The sequence below is a fragment of the Haliotis rufescens genome, unplaced genomic scaffold (genome assembly GCF_023055435.1).
Source record: "Haliotis rufescens isolate VD_foot unplaced genomic scaffold, xgHalRufe1.0.p SCAF_4, whole genome shotgun sequence".
In the NCBI taxonomy this organism is placed as follows: domain Eukaryota; kingdom Metazoa; phylum Mollusca; class Gastropoda; order Lepetellida; family Haliotidae; genus Haliotis; species Haliotis rufescens.
The window spans coordinates 15,876,373-15,899,320 of record NW_025964112.1 but is presented as its reverse complement, the minus strand read 5'-3'; the positions used below and the strand labels follow the sequence as shown (position 1 = coordinate 15,899,320).

Below are 22,948 nucleotides of genomic sequence, written 5' to 3'. Positions count from 1 at the left end.
AGATGATTGTCCCAGTAAAGTTTGATAAAGTCATGAAAAGATACTAATGCTATTTAGCCCAAGTAAAAACTTTATTAATTGAATTCATCAATGGTGACCACATCCCTTGTGTATATCATTTCATCCCTGGTGTATATCATTTCATCCCTTGTGTATATAATTTCATCCCTGGTGTATATCATTTCATCCCTGGTGTATATCATTTCATCCCTGGTGTATATAATTTCATCCCTGGTGTGTATCCTTTCATCCCTTGTGTATATCCTTTCATCCCTTGTGTATATCATTTCATCCCTGGTGTAATCCTTTCATCCCTTGTGTATATGATTTCATCCCTGGTGTATATCCTTTCATCCCTTGTGTATATCCTTTCATCCCTTGTGTATATCATTTCATCCCTGGTGTAGATCCTTTCATCCCTTGTGTATATCATTTCATCCCTTGTGTATATCCTTTCATCCCTTGTGTAGATCCTTTCATCCCTTGTGTATATCCTTTCATCCCTTGTGTATATCATTTCATCCCTGGTGTATATCATTTCATCCCTTGTGTATATAATTTCATCCCTGGTGTATATCATTTCATCCCTGGTGTATATCATTTCATCCCTGGTGTATATAATTTCATCCCTGGTGTGTATCCTTTCATCCCTTGTGTATATCCTTTCATCCCTTGTGTATATCCTTTCATCCCTGGTGTAGATCCTTTCATCCCTTGTGTATATCATTTCATCCCTTGTGTATATCCTTTCATCCCTTGTGTAGATCCTTTCATCCCTTGTGTATATCATTCATCTCTTGTGTATATCATTTCATCCCTTTATGTATATCATTTCATCCCTTGTGTATATCATTTCATCCCTTGTGTATATCATTTCGTCCTTTGTGTATATCCTTTCATCCCTGGTGTATATCATTTCATCCCTTGTGTATATCATTTCATCCCTGGTGTATATCATTTCGTCCTTGTGTATATCATTTCGTCCTTGTGTATATCATTTCATCCATTGTGTATATCATGGTATCCCTTGTGTATATCATTTAAGCTTGTGTTATGTATGCATGAAGATATAGACTGCATTGATCACATGGGTATAACTTTTGTGACGTTTCTACCCATGTGTTGTAGAGAGGAGATGAGAGAGAGTAGGAAACCTCCTTCACGCAAGAAACAGACCCACAAGTGAGTATTAGATGGTTCACAGTGGAACTCAGCGATTGACCTTGATTATTATATTTGTGGGGCCTGTGGACTCAGTGATGCATTTGGGGGGGGGGGGGGGGGGGGAGGGGGGGGCAGGTGTTACATTTGGGGGCCCAGGGTGACTGTTGTACCCTCAGCATATTAAATACAAGGGATGTGTGATGTCATCTTCTAGACAAGGATTTCCTTGTTTGAATCATACCTTTGCGATCGAATGAAGAAAATTTGACATGGACTTGAACATTTATTGAATTCTTTAAAATAGAACATAAATGTCTTTGTCTTGTTTGCATTGTAGTCAAACAAATCAAGGAATTATTTAACATGCATTTGACCTAACAGGCTGAAGTCGAAGACACCTGTGGACTGCGAGGACTCCTTCAGCGAGAGTTCCACTGAGAGCGAAGAGGAAGAGGAAGCTGTAGAACGCAGGACAGAGGCTAATGCCGACCTTCCGTCCGAGTACTGGCAGATCCAGAAGCTGGTCAAATACCTCAAGGTAGGTGATATACACTGTTGTGTCTGGTTATTCCAGCTTATTGTGTCAGTGTTGATTCAGATGAGACATGAGGCTGAATGTGCAATTCCGCTTGACCAGCTGCATTAAACATGGGGACAGTGCAATCGGAACTGAAATATAGCATTGCACTGTGATATGTTACCCTACGGATATTGATGCTCATAATGTTAATCACTAGATTTTCTGGTCCACACTCGTATATTTATAGGCCACCATCATATAGCTGGAATAATGCTGAGTGCGGCAAACAAACAAATTTTCTGTCTCTTTCAAACTGCTGTACATCTCTAATGAGGCCTTATTTTTATTTGTAGTTTTTTACAAGACCAACCGACAAAACAAGTTTAATTAGAAAGAAATAAGTAAATGGCTTTTGAAAATCTTTAGGGGGCAGACTCTATTTTTCAATTAGGTATAATAAAAAAAGCATGAGACTCTATCACTGCTGTGACATAATTTGACATAATTTGAATTTGATGATGTGTTGTAGGGAGGCAATCAGACTGCAACCATCATCGCACTGTGCTCCCTGCGAGACTTCAACTTGGCGCAGGAAACATGTCAGTTGGCCATCCGAGATGTAGGCGGGCTGGAGGTCCTCATCAACCTTCTTGATACGGAGGAGAGCAAGTGCAAGGTCAGTCACATGACATACCTCAGAGTCATGTAATAGCATGTGATTCTCTTTGTCTGACTATCCATTTCTCCCATTGCTACAATATCGATAAATGTTTCTGATGACAGAGCTCTGTGATGCACATTCCATTATTTACAGATATCTGTAGTTAATTCAAGCAGAAAAAACAATATTCGTCCAAACAGGTTGGAACATGAAAAGTCAGTTTATCAGTTTCCACCAAAATATCACTGACATATTAAATGCTAAAAGACTGCTGATAAATTTTGACTGATATGGTTAATAAAGTTTCATATGAAACACATCCAATTTGTGTGACACAGGTTTACATATTCCTTTTTGCAGATTGGTTCTCTGAAGATTCTCAAGGAAATATCCCGCAATATCCAAATCCGTCGCGCCATCGCTGATCTTGGCGGGCTACAGACAATGGTAAAGATCCTGCGTGACGCTGACAAGGAACTCCGCTGCCTTGCCGCTGAGACCATCGCAAATGTGGCCAAGTTCCGACGTGCCAGGAGAACTGTCAGGCAACATGGCGGCATCAGAAGATTGGTAAGAACTGTCTATAAAAGTTCCATCTTACCAGACTTCATCATTTGTGGTCTAGTCATCTTAGGCATCATCATTCACCTTGCAGGGTTGCATCTCTCAGCTATGTCAATACCTGGGTTCAAATCCCTAATTAATGCCACCTGATTATGATTCTTGGTCTGTCTACACCTTACACTTTCTTGTGGGAGGAAAACCCATCTTGCTCTCAGTCGTGATTTCCAAAAGCCCATGTTCCTTTAGTCTTCCTTATGTGTCTGAGGCCTTCCATATTTTTTAATTGATTGATGGACCTGTATTGAAAATTGGGTCGTTTAGGTGAGTAAACAAAATATTTGGGATTGACTGAAATGAATACAGAAATTTACAACTCAAGTGTCAAGTTCTTCTTATTATTATTATTAATAGGTCTAGAACCAGTGTGACAGACTCAAAAGCCGACTAAAAAATATCCAGGTGAAGCATTTTATTGATATTTCCACCAAATGTCCAACTTCAGTTATAAAATTCCCTCCCTCCCCCTGCCCCACTGACCAAGCAGTATATGACACTATCACACACAAGTGAACATCTACCCTCTCTTCCCCCTCCTCGTCCAGGTGAGTCTGCTGGACTGTGTGGGAGTCTCCAGCCCCATGAACGCCGAGATGGAGAAGGATGTTGAGGTGGCACGATGTGGAGCCTTGGCCTTGTGGAGCTGCAGCAAGAGCAGGAAGAACAAGGAGGCCATGAGGAAGGCTGGAGCCATCCCCCTCCTGGCCAAGCTCCTCAAGTCTCCCACGGAGGACATGCTCATCCCAGTGGTCGGGACACTACAGGAGTGTGCTTCAGAGGTTGGTCATGATTATCAATTGTTTAGGGTTTTTTGTGTTGCATTTGTTTTGTTTTTGTTTTTAAAAATAAGAATACAAGGTTCCCATATCCAGAATAAGTCAAAGTCATGAATTAATTTTTATGATAAATTGTGAATTTTAATTTTTGGGTATTCAAAATTGACATCATTTGAAATTGAAGTATCATCTGTGTTAAAGCTTTATAATTATATGTCTTTATCAGAAATTCATAAAACTATTGTTGATGTGTTCAGAGAATTCTGTTGGGAGACCTAAAATAGGGAAATGCATTATTCATGGTGTCAAATTTAGTGCTAATGCCAATACCATGTCTCTTCAATTTTCATATTAATGTGACTCATTAATATGTTGTAATAGGGAGAGCTGAGTCAGCCACTGTTGCTCAAATGAATTAGGTAGTTTGGAAGAGTTGTCTCCCTTTGATCATGTTGCTTCAATGCTTTATCTTGTAATTTTAGTTATACCTTTTATAAATGCATGTTATGGTGTTTCACAATTTTTAATGTGAAGTTTACACGATATACGGCTATCACGGAAGTCAATCACATGACCGCCAAATTGACGTTCATAAGTGTATGAACGACACAACTTGTCGTTCATATGTATTCTTGAAATGATGTAAACATTGACGGACTACTTACACATTCCTGGGGGAAACCCTGGGAATTTCCTAGCACAAATACATACAGAAGCATTGCTTCTGATCATTTAGACCCTTTAATCTTGAACTCAGTGGTTTAGGATAAATTGAGAAACGTCAGTTTGACTGCATAATCATTACGAATATCCTCGCTTCAACCCATCCTAGCGAACAAAACGAAGAAATGCACATCCATACCATCGTAGTATCAACTCTATCCATGTCTAAACTTACACTGAGAGACTACAACAATCTATGACTTTACCTTAGTATCTATTTGACACACCATTATATTCCGACGTTCATACAGTTTGGCCCTCACTCTATGAAGGTTCATACTCCAATGAGCTCCCACAAAGTGAAAGTCAATTCTTAAGTGTATTAATAGAAAGTTTAAATAGTCCCTGAATCGTGCATGAGCTTTGTCTGGGTTATACTGAACTGTAATCTTCCCCTGCAGCCGAGCTACCGTCTTGCTATTCGAACAGAGGGCATGGTGGAGGACCTTGTGAAGAACCTCAAGAAGAACCTCAACAGCAGCAACCAAGAGCTCCAGATGCATTGTGCTTCCGCCATTTTCAAGGTGAGAACTGGCCCAATATGATCAATATGATCAAAGTAATAAAGCAGTTGTTGACAGCCTGAGTTAATCCACGCCGGGGACGGTCGGGTAGCCTAGTGGTTAAAGCGTTCGCTCCTCACGCCGAAGACCAGGGTTCGATTCCCAACATGGGTACAATGTGTGAATCCCATTTCTGGTGTCCCCCGCCATGATATTGCTGGAATATTGCTAAAAGCGGTGTAAAACCATACTCACTCACTCGCTCACTAATCCACGACGTTGTTTCTGGACATTGAGCAGTGCATGCTATGATTGGTGATTCCTGTTTTTGTTAGCTCTTGGAATAAATATGGTCCTGTAGGTTTTGACACTGCATGGATATGCCCCTCCAAGACCAGGGTTTGGTTCGTTGGTATGTTGTTTAACGCCACACTCAGTAATAATTATATGATGGTTATCTGTAAATAATCGAGTCTGGACCAGACAATCCACTGATTGATATCATGAGCATCGATCCATGCAAAAGGGATATGATGACATGCATCAACCAAGTCAGCGAGCCTGACCACTCGATCCCATTAGTCGCCTCTGACGAAAAACACAGTCGCCTTTTTCAGCAACCATGACCAGATTTTATCACACATGCTGACCACAAGTCTGTTAGCTTATGTAGATTCCCTGGATGTGTATCATGTGTATCTGATAGATGTTTGAAAGTTAGAATTTGTCAGCAACAATATGCATTCTTGTTACAGTGTGCTGAAGAAAAGGAAACTCGTGACCTTGTGCGCCAGTATGGTGGCCTTGACCCTTTGGTTGGTCTCCTGAACACGAGTGAGAACAAGGAGCTCCTAGCAGCAGCAACCGGCGCCATCTGGAAGTGCGCTATCAGTCATGAAAACGTCCAGAGATTCCAAACACTCAAAGCCATAGAAATTCTTGTTGGCCTGCTCCATAACCAGCCTGAAGAGGTGGGGCAAATAAACATTAGCCTGATTTAAGACAAATTAAAATAAAGTACATATCATCATAGGTTGATTATTTTCTGGTTCTGCTATAGAGCGAAGGTCGGTCAGGCGTCTAAGGCGCTGCAATTCGCTGTGCAAGAAACATATGTTTGCTGGTTCGAATCCCAGAGTTCTAGATTTGTAAGTACCAACCCACGCCCGTTGGTCTCACTGAGTTTACTGGTGTTATAGGGGTGGTCGGGTAGCCTGGTGGTTAAAGCGTTCGCTCGTCACGCTGAAGACCCGGGTTTGATTCCCTACATGGGTAAAATGTGTGAAGCCCATTTCTGGTGTCCCCTGCCGTGATATTGCTGGAATATTGCTAAAAGCGGCGTAAAACCATACTCACTCACTCACTCACTGGTGTTATACTGAAATACTGAAAGTGCCGCCAAACTCAACTCACTCACTCACTCTTTGTGCTGTAGTATTTATGATTGATCTTGTTTGTGTCCAGGTTTTAGTGAATGTAGTTGGTGCCCTCGGAGAGTTAGCCAAAGATCCACCAAATCGACTACAGATCCGGAAGTCTGGTGGAATATCCCCTCTAGTTAACCTGCTGACTGGAACAAACCAAGCGCTACTTGTCAATGTCACCAAAGCGGTTGGGCAGTGTGCGGAGGAGCCTGACAACATGGTGTAAGTTGTGTTGACGAGGTCATTTCAGTCTTATTATGAAGCTTTGGGGGATTTGCCTGTGACGCCTTCTCTCCGAAAATAGACTAACTGAGGATCAGGTGGTCACAATGGTTGTTGGATGTCATAATGGGATGGGAACATCAGGGATACCGTATTCAACGTAATAAGCGCCCAGGGCGCTCTCAAAATTTGAAATAGGGGGCGCTTATTAGAATATTATTTTGAGTTGAAAGATCGTAAATTTGAAATGTTTACATACGACAGATATATTTTTCAAGAATTTAATTGCCCATAATTAAGGGTGATATAACACTCAAGTGCGTATTATACACTAATAAATAAGTCTTGTGTACATTGATCAATCGGGTGCTGATAGGGATTGTTCACTAGCAAATATCGCCGTGGGCGCTTATTAGAGCGGGGCGCTTATTACGTTGAATACAGTAAGAATTGTCAGTTGTGATCAAACATGGATTGATGCTCACACCATCGACCACAGGTTCAGACTGATTACTATACAGGATGTTGTAATATTGCTGACTCTGATAAAAGAAAATGCCAGGAGCGAGCCTCTTGCCGAGTGTATGTGTTTCTGGTGTTAATACTAATACTGTTTTATTTATACTACTCAAAAGAAGGTAAAGAACACCTGGTTTTGTCATATGACTACAGTTAATCTGTCATGGCTGTTGGCTATTGCAACACAGCCTTCCGACTGTGGGTATAATCTTTAACTTGTTTAGAGCAGTATACAGGGATTGGGATTGAAGCTGAATGTTGAAACTGTTCGAACATGGGAATCTGGTGTCAAAGCCTGGCTCGTCTGCAGTCAAGTCCTCACTGTGCTGTTGAATGCTCACCCTATTAGCCTCTGGTTTGCTGCTCAATGCCAAAGAACATGTTTCACTGAGCTGTAGCTTGTGTCACTGTAAGAAGGCTTGAGAGTAAAGGGGGATAACTCTTGCCGGCATGCTATTAGTAAATACTGTACACTGCAGAGTGTTAAAATGTTTGTAAATGCCAACCTCCCTTCCTCGAGGGGCCGGTCAGGTAGCCTAGTGGTTAAAGCATTCACTCGTCACACCAAAGACCTGGGTGCGATTCCTGACATGGGTACAATGTGTGAAGCCTGTTTCTGGTGTCCCCAGCCGTGATAAAACTGGAATATTGCTAAAAGCGGCGTAAAACCATACTCACTCACTTGCCCTTCCTCGAAATAGAAACTACCAGTGTTGTAACCAATGCCCAAAATTATTCAGCCTTTGCTAATGAAAGGGTGTTCAAGTCGTTAATCTTGCCTTCTAGTTCAGTTTTGGGGCAGTCGGGTAGCCTAGTGGTTAAAGCGTCCGCTCGTCACGCCGAAGACCCGGGTTCGATTCCCGATATGGGTACAGTGTGTGAAGCCCATTTCTCGTGTCCCCCGCCGTGATATTGCTGGAATATTGCTAAAAGCGGCGTAAAACCATACTCACTCACTCACTCACTCTAGTTCAGTTTGATCATGTTTTAATTTCATCATTGAATTTTTCAGCATCATAGACAAATTAGACGGTGTTAGGCTGCTGTGGTCACTCCTCAAGAACCAAAACACACAAGTCCAGGCCAGTGCTGCTTGGGCCATATGTCCGTGCATCGAAAATGCTAAAGTAAGCCCCATAGTTGTAAAGTGAGAACTCCTTACTTGCCTTGGCACCTGTGATCCCGGGTAGAATTGGTTTACAGAAACTGATGCTTGTTGTAAGAGGCGACTAACAGGATCTGGGGGTCTGACTCTCTGACTTTGTCGATGCATGTCATCATATCCCAATTGCGTAGATCGATACTCATGATGTCGATCACTGGATTTTCGGGTCCAGACTCAATTATGTGCAGATCGCCATCATACAGCTGGAATATTGCTGAGACCAGTGTTAAACAGCAAACAAACAAATACTTGCCTGGGGTGGTCAAATTTACACATTCCACATAACCGTGACTTATATATTAAGGATAAAAATTTACAAGATATGATTTTTTTATCAACATCAAATGGGTAACAATTAATTGTTTTTGCATGGGTATACACTAAGAGTTTCACAAAAGAACCGAAACTTGAAAGTAGGGGTGGAACACTGGTGCACTGTTTGACCTGGGACTTGAACTGTTCAGGATGCCGGGGAAATGGTGAGGTCGTTTGTGGGAGGTCTGGAGCTCATCGTCAGCCTCCTCAAGTCGGAGGACAAAGAAGTACTTGCCAGTGTATGTGCAGCAATCGCCAATATAGCCAAAGATGAAGAAAACCTTGCCGTCATCACCGACCATGGCGTCGTGCCCATGTTAGCGAAACTCACCAACACTGTAAGTACCGAAATATGTTCATAAATATGTGTTCATACTGATTTGTTTAGTTATTTCAGATTTGCCTCGTCTTCTAAAACACATTGTTATGCAAATTTTCCATAACTTAATATTGTCTAACTTGAGGATTGACTGACCAAAATGGCTGCTTCGTGTGAGTGATATCTGATGGGTGATCTTCAGGAGAAGACACCTGATCAAGGCCACTCTGCCCTGTGGTCAAAAGGCCATTAATTAACAGGCAGTCATTTTATTGCTGTACTATTGCTGACTACAGATTGAATCATATTCACCATTATTCAAAATGAAGAATGAAGTCATAGTAATAGTGATATGAACTGTCTGGGGCCCTTAGATTCAAATACTGTAATCAAAGTCCTCAATGACCTCAAACCTTCATTATATCATGATCACCAGATATACGACCAAAAGTACAATCTACTTTTTGCCTAAAGAATGTGGGCGCATTAGGAAATCAACCGGAAGAATATTTTTACTTTTACTGTGTGTGTCATCCAAAACTTGTATAACTAATACATCACATTAATTGAAAATGTAATACTAAACCTAGCGTTTATTACTTAAAAATCTTTAATCTGAATATTCATTTATTTTGGGGATCTTATCAATATGAATGAACAATCTGTTATATAACCATGCAATAATTTAATAATAATAGTTGAAAAAATATATATTTTCACAAGTACATAATCAGAAAAGCAGCCATATATCACAAAAATAGTCAATCACTTTTCAAAACCATATTTTAGTACTATAGTACGCACCCAAGCGTAATACCACCCCTCTAGGGGATGCAGTATTTAAAAAGAATATTTTTAGTGTACCGTATTCGACGTAATTAGCGCCCAGGGCGCTCTCAAAATTAGAAATAGGGGGCTCTTATTAGGATATTATTTTGGTGGAAAAAAAACAGTTGAAAGATAAATTTCATGCCTGAAATGTTTATATACGAGAGATACATTTTTCGAGAATTTAATTGCCCATAATTAAGGGTGCATATAACACATGAATGCGTATTATACGCGAATAAATAAGTGTTGTGTACATTGATCAATCGGAAGGGGTGCTAACTGATATTGTTCACTAGCCAGTATATTAGTAAATATCGCCGTGGGCGCTTATTAGAGCGGGGCGCTTATTACATCGAATACGGTATTAGGCGCAGAAAAAGCTTAGTCATGTCCCTTCAGTGAATTCAGGTACATCGATGACTGAGTGCCCAGAAGACTGACAGCTGAGCAGGCAGAAAACAGTCAGCATGGTTAATTGTAATGCCCTTGTTCAGCCTCGTAATTTGCCAACAAAAATGTTGATAGATCACTTAGAGACTAGTGAAAGTAGGTCCGTGATTAACATTCATTAGCATGGATCACAATGGCAACATGTGTTGTGAAGGTGCCAGTTTTTGTGTATTCGTTTGAAGCTCCAGATCGAGGGTGATTGAGTCAGGAGTTAGTGTGTATCGACATTGATTAACATTTATTTCATACCACACATTGCTATCATTCTGGGAATTAATTTTTTTCATCACTTTTTGTACAGACGCTGACATTTCTCTTCTCCATACATTTGCATGAAAACATGTTTGGTATTCTGACATAACATTAAGTGGTTAGGAAGACTGTTTGTTCTATGTCATTATATAAACATTATTTCATTACAAGACTGTTTGTTAAATGTTATTATAAAAAGATTATTCCATAAAAAAAGATTATTCCACAAGTACCCACATTCTGATGGTTATTGATAATCCTGCTAGTTACTTGTTTTTTGTAATATTTTCTTTCATTAACTTAAATGATAGGCAAAAAGAAGTCTATCATCGATAAGATGTTTAACTAACAAATTCAGTTAACATCTTTTTTTAAACAAAAGAGATCCTCTACAAGCATGCTACTGTCATCGTGAAAGGAGAAAAGTATGAAATATATGTAAGTTAATTAACTCTTTAAAAAAATATTGTTTATGGCTCATGTCAATGTGACACTTGTCTTATCTGCAGGTCATTTCAGTTGGATGACGAACAGTCAATCTGTGATTAATCAACATGTGAGGCTTGCTTATACTGTTGTCACTAGCATAGACTGGTAGGGACACTAGCTATCTGGTAGTTTCGTAATGCCGAGATAGAACTCGTAGATTTCACCGATACTGAAACCATAGGTATGTTAATCATCACCTCGCCTTAATGAACCGAATGATACCATTTAGATCATTATAATAATGATGGTATGTCATGTGATAATTAGTAACTATAATCTGGCCACATGTATTGACCAACTACTGGGATGAAATAGACACCTGCTGATGAGGAATCTCGTTAATAGCATGCCTCCTGGGTTTTTTATTTTCATGAGTGTCCTTGTGATCAGAGAGCATAACTGATGTTTACCTGTTTTCAACAAGGCCATGATTTCAAATTTGGGAAATGTCATATGTGACTATGAAATTGACAATAGCTGGTGTTAATATCGTCTCATATTTCATTCAGAGATGAATTTCATTGCAGAATATTGTCATGTGAAAATTTCCCAGAGAAAAATCCTCATATGTTTTTCCCCTTTATTCATATGTCTTTAATGTACTGTAAGCTGATCATGCGTCATATTTTCAGTTCAAAGTGACAGGTGTTGTGGCTGCTTGATCAGCTAAATATGAAATTACGTCCTAGTTTTCACATTTGAATATATCAGCAATATTGCTTTTGATTGTGGCATTTTTATTTGTTTGTTTGTTTATTTGTGGTTTTCTTTATAGTAATACCAAAACGTTAAATAATGGATCAAATTATCTTGGAGGGTGTGTTCAAAATAGGTATTAGGAAAATAGATTTTTCAGATGTCGTTTCCTTGAGAACATTCCGTGTAAACACCTATTGTTTTGGACGTGCTGCTTCCTAATTGTTGGTTGACGCATGCTGTGTCAACAGTGTTCATGTCGCTTCAGCCCTTTGACGTATTTGGTGTTAATTTCTTTAGGATGAGGTGTTCACTCAGCACTGATGAAAGAATTCCACCTGTCTATTATTTTAACAATAGACACCCACAAATAGCCCATATCCCCTGACTCAGCAATTTGTATCACATGCTTGAATAGAGTTGTAACTTTGGGAAATATTTTGACTATTTGTGACTTCCCATATGGCTGCAGAAGCAGATTAGCTCCTCTTCACTTGGATGTTTAAGGAGTAGGATGACATAATGGAAAGTTATTATTGTAATGGGTTTTATTTCCCAGTTTAAATTTGTTTTTTAATAGAACTTTGCATTCATGACTCACTTGTGAATATATCAACTTCGGTCTCATCCCTATATGGAGAAATAATGCCGATGCGACGTTAAATTTTAACTCACTCAGTCACTATTTCCAAATTTAAAAGTTTTCAAAGATGTTGTAATAGATTCCGAGTTACTATGTTAACACTTGGTTAGATTTTATATATTAAAGTCTTCAAATTGGGAATGAATGTGTTTGTAATTTTGGGGGATTTTAGTAATTTGGGGGATTTTGAGGTGGAATAGGTGCATACAATGTTAGAATAGTTCTGTAAGGTGACTAAGTGGATTGGATTGTCAGACTGCTTGATTGCATGTCATCGTACTCCTATGGTGTGGGGTGTTGCTCATTTTATCAATTATTTTTTTGCCTGGTCCAGATTGGATTACTTACAGACAATCTTCATTTAGGTGCAATATTGCTGAGTACAGCATTAATCAACAAACAAACAAATCCCTTACCTGTTGTTAGAGTTGACTAAAATTGAGATCAGGTGTCACAATGTCTGATCAGGAGAGTCACATGATGATGTGGATTGCTGCTCATGCTATCAACCACAATATTGCTGATGTCATCATAACTCCAGGTTAGAATAGGTCTTCAGCAACCCGTGCTTGCTGTAAAAGGTGACTTTGCTTGTCGAGAGACGACTAATGGGATGGGGTGGTCAGGCCCACTGACTAGGTTGTTGCATGTCATCGTATCCTTTCTGGGATATCATGATATCAATCACAGGATTGCCTGGTCCAGACTCGATTATTTACAGACCGCCATCATATAACTAGGATATTAGTGAGTGCAAAATTAAAAAACAAACAAACTCAAAATTGATGGGGAACTAATAACTGAAATTTCAGCAACTCTAGCTTTCACACGTGAAATCATATACCCCCTCATCTATAAGATTCAGATCATAAATTACTGACTTGATGTAAGCAGTTCCATTTGACAGCATCTATTTGACTCTGGAACATAACTGTATATGCTGATACATCTGTTGCTTGTTGGAGCACTTCTTACAGTAGGTTCACATGTGAGAAACAAAATATTGCAAACCCTCTCCACATCAGAAATGAATCTTTTGTTATGTTTACAAATGGCTAAGGTCTAAGAAATTCTGTTTCTATGTGAGTCACAATGAGTTTAGGAAGGGAGGTTTGTGATACGCATTATCTTTGTAGGCAGGACCATGTCAGGCTTTGTGGTTGTGTAATGTTTCTGCTTTGTTGATACACGTTTTCAACTTCTGCTGGGATCAAGTACACAAGTATGGTTCCAGTGAGTGAAATAGGCTGATATTTCAAACTTCATGAGAAAATCTAAGTCAGATCCAAGATGAATATTCTACCATATGGGGGTATTGTCTTTATCTTCGTATCCTAAGAAAATCAGCTTGTTTCAAAGAGTTGCTCCTGTTAGCATATTAGAAAACACGTCCTGAAACCTTGTTGACACATTTTAGCCTAAGATTTACATTTAGGTTTAATGTATGTAAATTAAACATACAAGTGTTGAAATGAACAGTCGTTTTTCTAATATATAAGGGGCGGTCGGGTGACCTAGTGGTTAAAGCCGGCATGCTATAAGTAAATACTGTACACTGTAGTGTGTTTAAGTGTTTATAATTGCCAACCTCTCTTCCTCGTGGGGGCGGTCGGGTAGCCTTGTGGTTAAAGCCGGCATGCTATAAGGAAACTGTACACTGTAGTGTGTTTAAGTGTTTATAATTGCCAACCTCTCTTCCTTGTGGGGGCGGTCTGTTAGCCTTGTGGTTTAAGCGTTCGCTCGTCACGCCGAAGACCCGGGTTTGATTCCGACATGGGCACAATGTGTGAAGCCCATTTCTGGTATCCCCCACCGTGATATTGCTAGAATATTGCTAAAACGGCGTAAAACTATACTCACTCACTCCTAATATGTAATGATTTCTAAACAGTTTGCTTGTTTCCTAAATTATCCTGAACCTGTGGGCCCCCAAAAGCCTTGTCGTTTGGCTGACTAGATGTAAATCTTTATTCTTTCATTCACCTCCCAGCAGGTTTATCTGTAATACAATGGGGAAGAGTTTCGTTACGTTATATAAACCTCTGTTACATTTTTTAAAACCCTGTTTTTCTAAAGATTTAGTATTTGGCTGCCATACTCAGTCATGCAATCATGTCGTTCCTGCTTTCAATTGTTATTCATTGTGTGTTTTTTGTCCTAGTTGAAACTGTCGTCTTTACATTGAAGACTTATTGTTAGGTAGGATGGGGGTTTAAGAGCTCTAGTCATGAATTTTCATATACACTCACTGCTAGAGAGATTGAAAAACCGGTTGGTTTAAGGTTTCACATCGCACCTACTGACTCTTCAACACATATTGGTTGACATGATGAATTTGTAGATTAGTATGCGACCAAGTATATTTGATTTTTATGTTTTACGTAACCACCATCATTACAGGAGGCCATTGTAATTTAAGTGTTTTGTGTGTAGTACATATGGTCCCCAAGACTGTGGCTTGAATGGCTCATGGTCTTAGTCAAGACAATTTTCTTTGAAGAGTTGCATCCTTTAGCCATGCAAAGATCTGCTGGTCAGGGTTCGAATCCTAATTTTAATGTAATTGTTATCCTTGGTTTGTCTGTACCATATCCATTTCTGTAAAGGGGAAACATCTTTAAAGCTTGCGGCTTTCCGCTCCATTTTCTGACACACCATGACTGTTCTAAGTGCTGTAAAACCCAACTCACTCTCTCTCTCCCACGCTGTGTATAGAGAGGATTTGTTTTCATTCTGCACAGAGAACTGTTTAGATTGGTATTTTTTCAATATCCACAATGACATTGTTGGCACTACTGAAAGATAAATAATCTCTCCTATTTCTGTATGATGTGTGTCTATATTCCTGGTTGCTTAATATCAAGCTGAACTTGTCAAACATGTTTGGGCTTTCTTGTCCGTTATTTCATTTCGATTAAACAATAAAACACAAAGCATAATTTTCGGGCTATAACAGAAAAGGAAATAATGCATATAGAATTGAGATCAGTCAGATTAATATGAAATTTTCCACTGACTAACATGAATATGAATGTTGTTGATGACTGGCATGACAGCGAAACGTCGACTAGGAAGGATGTACATGAACATGATGAAGCAGACAGGAAATGTAATTTAGTCATCAACAGAAACTGGGCCATGGTCCAGGTCACCGCGGAACTGATCCTTGACATAACGACCAACAAATGGTCATGTTTATCTGTTGGGAATTATGTTATATATTTATGATCATATCTGAAAAAATGGCACATGTTTATAAATTATGAAAACTAAGGTTTAAGTCATGGTGAACAAAATTTAGAGTAAAATTCCCAGTTGGACTGTTGCCAGGCATTTAGTTTTACAGTTGAACCCCATTATTGTTGGTATGTAGAGAATCTCAATGTCTTTTCATATTAAAGTTATGAGCACGAAGAGTTTTAATCTTTTATCGATGAGTGTTATTTTTTTATTAAAAGATACAAGGGTGAGGTGTTATTTATCATCCAGAGTCTTTCTTCCAACTTTTTCAGTTTGTAAAATGGATATTTCCCACACTTTAGAGACATCAGTGCTTGACCTGTTTTGGTATGAGAGGTCTTGATATTCCATTACTGCTAAACATGTTCGGATTCCGGGTAAGGATAAAGGTCCCCAGCTACTTGGCTGATGCCATATCATTGTATCCCATTTGGGTGGATCAATGCTTGTGATGTCAATCACTGGATTTTCTGGTCCATATTTCATTATTTACAGACTGCAGTCTTCTAGCTAGAATATTGCTTAGTGTGGTGTTAAACAATAACACTCACTCACTACAGAACCATTGCTGTTAATCGTGGCAGCCTCACAGGCAATATGCTGTAAGGGCTACTTATACAGCAAAAGAGATGAAATTTCTGTCCTCTGTATATCTATATTATCATGTTGGCAAATGCAAAGAAATAATAATTTTCCACTCACCCACAGGATGTGTTTAATATGGGAGAGGTGATAAAATTCAGATTTCCATTGACAGTATGCCAGGATGAACAAAACACTTATTTAAGAAATAAATTATTTATCGAACAATAAAACACTGCAGGGAGAATATATCACAATGGGTGCGCGAAAGGTTTGTGCTGCCTGCAGTGTTTTATTGCATGGCAAACAACGACCACAAATCATTTATTTTGTATGTGACATATCAACATTATTTCCTCCCTCCCTGAGGACGTTAATAAATATTACAAGCTTTAAAAATATTAACTGTATTTAAGTAATGATGACTTCCTCAATACAATACAATGTCGGACAAGTCCATTTTATGAACAGGAGGGTAAAGTTTGTTTTTTCCCAAATATTCTCTTATATGTACCGGGTACATTTTCTCCCAATACAGATTTTCCTATCTCGTCCACTTTTGGCCATTTGACCATTGCGTTTATCTGCCTTGTCAAGTTACATCTAAGGGGAACAACTCACTACCCTCTAAAAAACAACTGTTCACCCCGATTATTTTTCTTGGTTTATCAGCATCATATCCATGCTTGTGGGTTCCACCTAAGTGGTACACATCTGAGACCTGCATCACTATATCCCATCACACTTTCATTGCCATTTTTGTTGAGTAGTAGGTAAGATAAGTACTTTTGATTGTAAGAATTTCTCACTAATTACATATAGTGGGAATACAAAATAACTGTGTTTCATTATGTTCTTACATTTATTCCAGTTTTCATAAGGATATGATAAATTAATCCTTATATTTGTAACCCACACTCCTTACTACATAACACCCCACCTCACGTCATTATTGTCCTCAAATGTGTGACCTGGCTGATTGTGTTTACAGTTAAATGTGTGTTCATGCTATCAACCACTGGTTCACCTTGCTCAAGTTATCGACAGGTCATTATATAGCTTGAGCATTACTGAATATTGCAGAAAACAACATTCATTCATTATCACTAAATTTGGGCCAAATCATTTTCGTAGCTGAGTATAACTATTTGTTGCATTCATCTTGAACAAGCGGTGTTGGTTAAAGTTTTGTTTTGAGTACTGTTGTGAGTTTTTTGCATGACATTTTTTTGCTCTTTGAAAACAAAGCAAACGTAAAAAAAAAAAAAATTCACTTCGACTTTTCGAATTATAAATATATTAAATGGTCTGAAAGCTCTGTGTTGTGATAGATAAGATTCAATAGTTGTCATTATCTAGGATGCTGTACTGAAATAGGGTGTTATTGAGTTCAGCACAAAGCCCCTGTGTTCAGCAGGCTCCGTATCCAGAACAACACGTGTGGACGTGGATCCGATCGAGACTTAACGAAACAGCTGTTTCCCAACAGCAACAGTGATTCATCAGTTCCTTGTGTTTCATCCGGAAACCTGTATTATTAACAACACGTAGCTGATACTGAACTGAAACAGAAAGAGGCAAAATATGATGAGTGTATGAAAATTCATATCCAGGCTTGGTAATGGGGACTCCAAAAACATTATGATGTGTCGTCAATATTCTGTGGTTTCTGGTGATAATGTATATATATATGAGTATGATACTTGTGGTGTTACATAACCACATGTCAATGACATTGAATAAAATATCATCAGACGATATGGCATTTTATGGGTATAAAATCATGTTATTGTTATTTACATTGCAATATTATCATGTGTCATCTATAATGCAATGATGTAACATTATATGTAGAAGGAAATCATCATATTATTATGATTGCATCCCTTGGCCAAATTATTGTTGTATAAGCATTTCTGGTATTGATGATGTAAAATGGTGGGACTTTGTAAGTCATAAGTCAGTGATTCATGAAATTGATATGCTCCCGCCATGTGCAATAAATCTGATGACATGACAGTTTTAGATCCATCTCAGGACCTTGGATCAGGTATTAAATCTTGTGCTGTGACGGTACTTTTTAATGTTTAGAGTTTTCCGTCATCAGAGTTGTGGCGATGATATTGGACGATCACTCATCTGGTGGAAGCAGAAAGTTAAACAATATGTCAAGTTAAATGTTGCACTGAATAAACCCCAGTGTGTGTCATGGTGGGTCCAGTCATGAAAAGTGTCAGAATTTGCTGTGCAGTGTTGCATCACTGTCCCAGAATCACCCTCATTTTAAAATACCGTATTCGACGTAATAAGCACCCCACTCTAATAAGCGCCCACGGCAACATTTGCTAAGATATTGGCTATTGAACAATCCCAATCAGCACCCCTTCCGAGTGATCAATGTACACAAGACTTATTTATTCGCGTATAATATGCACTCGTGTGTTTTATGCACCCACGCCTATGCCTACGCCTATGCCTATGCCTATGCCTACGCCTTTTATGGGCATTTAATTCTGGGAAAATATATCTGTCATACATAAACATTTCAGGCTGTCAGCATAAACCACGAAATTTATCTTTCAACTCTGTTTTTTCCACCAAAATAACATTCTAATAAGAGCCCCCTTTTTCTAATTTTGAGAGCGCCCTCGGCGCTTATTACGTCGAATACGGTAGATATATAGATAGAATAGAATAGAAATAGATATCAACCCCTGCAATGACCCTGCAAACGTTTGCCATTTACAAAGAGACTTGATCACAAGACCAGGGAGAATTACAAACTTGGGTAATTGTAAAACAAAGGTTAACTATTAACAAGGGGGGTTGTCAAATTTACATGTGATGGCTGAACTGTGTTGTAGCGATATGGGTTCTGTGTGTCTCTTGTATTTCTGAAACAGGCCCATGGTATTTAGGTTGTACAGTACACCTCAGTGTTGATGTATTGCAATATGAAGTGTCATATTACTCATAATGTGTATTGCAGATCTATTTTCAAACCTTTTTGCACCCCACAAGAGATTCAATATTTTACGCCTTGTAAAACCATGACCTATTGACTTTAGGCAATACTTACTTGTATGTTTATTGAAGTTATTGCAGCTGTTCCTGTAGTGAGACGTGCATCTGTCGAGACTATTTAACATGTCATCTTGTATTGCTATGTTCATTGCTGTGTGAGTTGTAGATATTGCATATGGTGCAGAATATACGACTGGTTGCAGTACTGGAGGCTATATCTATATGGCTACTGGATTTCATTATCAACTGTGCTGTAATCAAGATATACATATTAAGTATCAGTGCACACCCTAATCATATATATACCTTCATGTAATCAATCTAAAACATATGGAAAAATGTTTGGTAGTTTTCTTTAGCTGCATGCTGATTGGCTAATGCAGCTTTTGAAATTCTGTTTTTTCTAGTGTAAACCTAATGTCACTTGTGCACAGAGTTTGTGTGTTTTATTCAGTTAATTTTGGTAGCAAAATTTATGTATTAAGAACTGGTTCAGAATTTTAGATCTCAAGTGTTACTTGTCAATGAGTCTCTGTGGTCTAGTGTTAGAGCGTTCCCCGGAGAGCGGAAGGTCCGGTGTTCGATTCTTGGCCGAGTCATACCAAAAGACGTTACTTGTTGTTACCCTGTCTGGCACTCTGCATTAAGGGGCTAAAACAAGGACTGGTCAGCTCGGAGTCAGTATACTGTCTGAGTGGGGTATTCATGTTAAACTGCGGCATGGTATCTCAGTGTGCTAGCACTATAAGATCGGTATCAATCCGGACTTGTACAATCAGCCACACACACACGTTTATGCACGTGGCTATGTAAGTGCAAAAATCTTGGACACGACGTTAAGCCCCATTTTACCTCATCTCAACACTTGTCAGAGAGGACTACCATCATTGGATTTTTACTTGTCCTCAGCACCTGGGACCCATTCCACAAAGTGATCTTAGCGCTACGACTGTTGTAAGCCTATGTTTAAGTATGAGAGTTACGATCATCTTACCGCTAAGATCGCTTCGTGGAACCGGGCCCTGATCCTCAGTTTAGGGAACTCAAACATGGAGCAATGGGAGTCCTTCCTGGTGCTCCCTGCGGGGTATGAGTTTAGTTTTGAACCATTCAGTAGTGACACCAGAAATTGGCTTCAAACATTGTAACCATGTGGGGAATCAAACCCGGGTCTCCAGCATGGCGAGCAAGTGCATTTATCCCTTGGCTACCCCAAGAATCAAATGATGGCCAGTGTTTCTGATATTGTTTACTGACACATGAAACAACATAACCTGCCTCTTTATTGTAATCTTCTTTCTCAGTTTGTTTCCTTGTTTCCCTGATCATCTTTCTTCAAGAAATCTTCTTGTTCAGAATTTTTAACAAATTAAAGGAAATAATTCCTCACCAAACAAAAATATTTGTGTGAATTGTGCCCCAGAAAGAGAACCCTCCAGTGTTGTCATTGTCATATTAGTTACAATATTTTGAATACGTTATATACGGTATGTAGATTTATTTCCTTTGAGAGGCACATTTCTGGTTGAACTTATCATGTGTGAAGCTTATTTTGAACAAGCTATTAATCAGGTATTGCCTTTGGCAGTGTTTACACTTCAGATAATTTGTTAAGCTCTAACGACACGTTTAACAGTTCATAGCCAGGTCAGTCACTATACCATACAGATAAATTTGTAGATTCTTATTGTATTGATATCATTTGTGACTTAGGTCTTTTTATTACGGCGTCCAGACATACATTATTATTTTTTTACTAAATTTTAATACTGAATTTGTCATTAAGATGAAATTAGATACGTTTAATAATTAGAGTGGGTCGTTAGACATGTAGAACAGTTTAGTTTTCAAATTTTCAGGATATATTTTTTTTTTGGTAAAGATTATGTGCATAAAACGGAAAAGTAATATTTTTATCATAAATTGTTTTTTTCATTTATTATTTTATAGAAAATTTGATTATTGAATTTTCTTAATTCATCGTTCCCATTCTATAGTTGATTTAGTAATTGCATGCCAGGTTATCTTACAACCACAACCACAACATTGAAAACTGAATAGTGTGATCAGGAGAACCCCATTCCACACCTCATATCTGACGTCATGACCTCTTATTTGTCCTCCTCCACCAGGTCAAAGGTCAAATCATGACCTAGCACACCTGTACTGTGAGTAACGAGCTTCACACAGGTAACGTCTAGCCCTGTGACTTATCTTATGGTGAAACTCCTATGTGTCACGTCACCATTCACAGGTCAAGTAGTCAAGCTGCAGTTGTAAACATGTATACGTAATGGAGACTTTGTCAGGATGTTCAATATTAGTTTTGATTTTTTTATGATTATGTTTTATGCTATGTTAAGTTTTATGTTCAGTTTTGATTTTAGGTCATAACTTATGTGGTCCTAGTGCAGTTACTGTCATTATTCAGTATTATTTGACATATTTATATACTCAACTAAAAAGTCAGGGATCATGAATATATTTTAGGATATTTTTTTTATAGTGAACACTCAGCACACAATTGTGTAAAAATATTCCAAAAGTATTCATGGTCTCTTAATTTTTTGTTCAGTATATATTGCAGTATACAGGGATTTATGTCAAGACCTGTTCAGGAACCAATATTCAGTCTCAAGTCTGAAGCAAATGTCAGTTAAAATCTCCAACAGGGAATTCCCAATTCATGTGAATATGGTTATAAATAACTAATGTGATAGGTCAGTGGTGACCTGTATTCACTGATACAGAACCCATAAAGTGGAAGAGGCGTTAATGCATTGAATGTATTGTTAAAATACAATGTTAAATAACCTCTGAAATTAAGAAAATAAGAACTTCACAAAAAACTCGCAATTTTGAACAAAATCACATTCTGTCCTAATTTGCCTGATAAAAGTACTCATTTGGAATCCTAGATCACAGAAGCAAATTAAGGCTGATCTTTGAGTACTTTGGTCCTGGGCTGCTCTGAGAATGGAATCAAGGGAGCCCCCAAATTTTCAACTTGGTAATATTTCTGTATTGGACACCTTCATGCCTAAATTTGGACACTTATTATAAGGAATACTAATCTCACTAAAACAACACCAATGTTTTACGTCAGGAGAAAATTGGATGTAAAAACATCGTCTGTGCTTCATATAATATACCAAGTAGATCATATCCGAAACAATGGCATTGCTTGTCCACATTCCCAGGAGAAGTGCCTATATATCTGTGTCACAGGTGACCTTTATATCCAGCAAGCTGGCACATCGAGACTGATATATAGCGTTGCCTTCCTTCTCATTAGGGTGGCGGACACAAACTATTCTGTAGTATTTGCAATCAATTAAATAGACCTCCGGTGAACACCATCCAGGTGTGTCAATACAAATCAATCGATATGGTGGAAATGTAAGCTCCCAGCTTGAATATACAGTAGGTCCCCTGCAGTTTCATGGGAGTTAATATTATAAAGGCTTGGTCGGGTCCAAATATACTACTCTGGTTCATTTTGTAGGTCTTAAGAGTTGGTTAGATGATGTCCTTTTTGGAATTTGTTTACAGGAGCCCTGGCAAAAACTACACGTATAAAACGATCTGATCATGAATGTACTAAAGTTTACTCAAATATATGAAAGTCGGGAGGAATGCGTGCAGTCAGAAAGAAATGCCCATATTTGCTGCTTGTAGTGTAACCATGGTGTTTTATTGTTTTTGTCATTAAATATATATCACGTGACTATGCATGGGTCTTGGTTGTCCTGTGGGTACCTCGGTCCTACCCAGGACTTGCCCCATCCCTGGCCCAGAGTCTATACAGA

At 38.6% G+C, this 22,948-nt stretch overlaps 1 protein-coding gene across 3 annotated transcripts in view; it reads left to right on the top strand.

Moving 5' to 3' along the window:
• Positions 1–22,948, top strand: part of LOC124140515 (outer dynein arm-docking complex subunit 2-like) — a 64,171-nt gene that overhangs the window by 15,794 nt on the left and 25,429 nt on the right. For all 3 annotated transcript variants that reach the window (XM_046508130.2, XM_046508129.2, XM_046508131.2), the window contains exons 9-18: positions 1,129–1,182; positions 1,546–1,702; positions 2,214–2,360; positions 2,706–2,915; positions 3,512–3,745; positions 4,867–4,989; positions 5,724–5,939; positions 6,433–6,614; positions 8,146–8,260; positions 8,763–8,951. In XM_046508130.2, the coding sequence (XP_046364086.1) occupies positions 1,129–1,182; positions 1,546–1,702; positions 2,214–2,360; positions 2,706–2,915; positions 3,512–3,745; positions 4,867–4,989; positions 5,724–5,939; positions 6,433–6,614; positions 8,146–8,260; positions 8,763–8,951 (1,627 nt within the window). The remainder of the gene's footprint in view (positions 1–1,128; positions 1,183–1,545; positions 1,703–2,213; positions 2,361–2,705; positions 2,916–3,511; positions 3,746–4,866; positions 4,990–5,723; positions 5,940–6,432; positions 6,615–8,145; positions 8,261–8,762; positions 8,952–22,948) is intronic.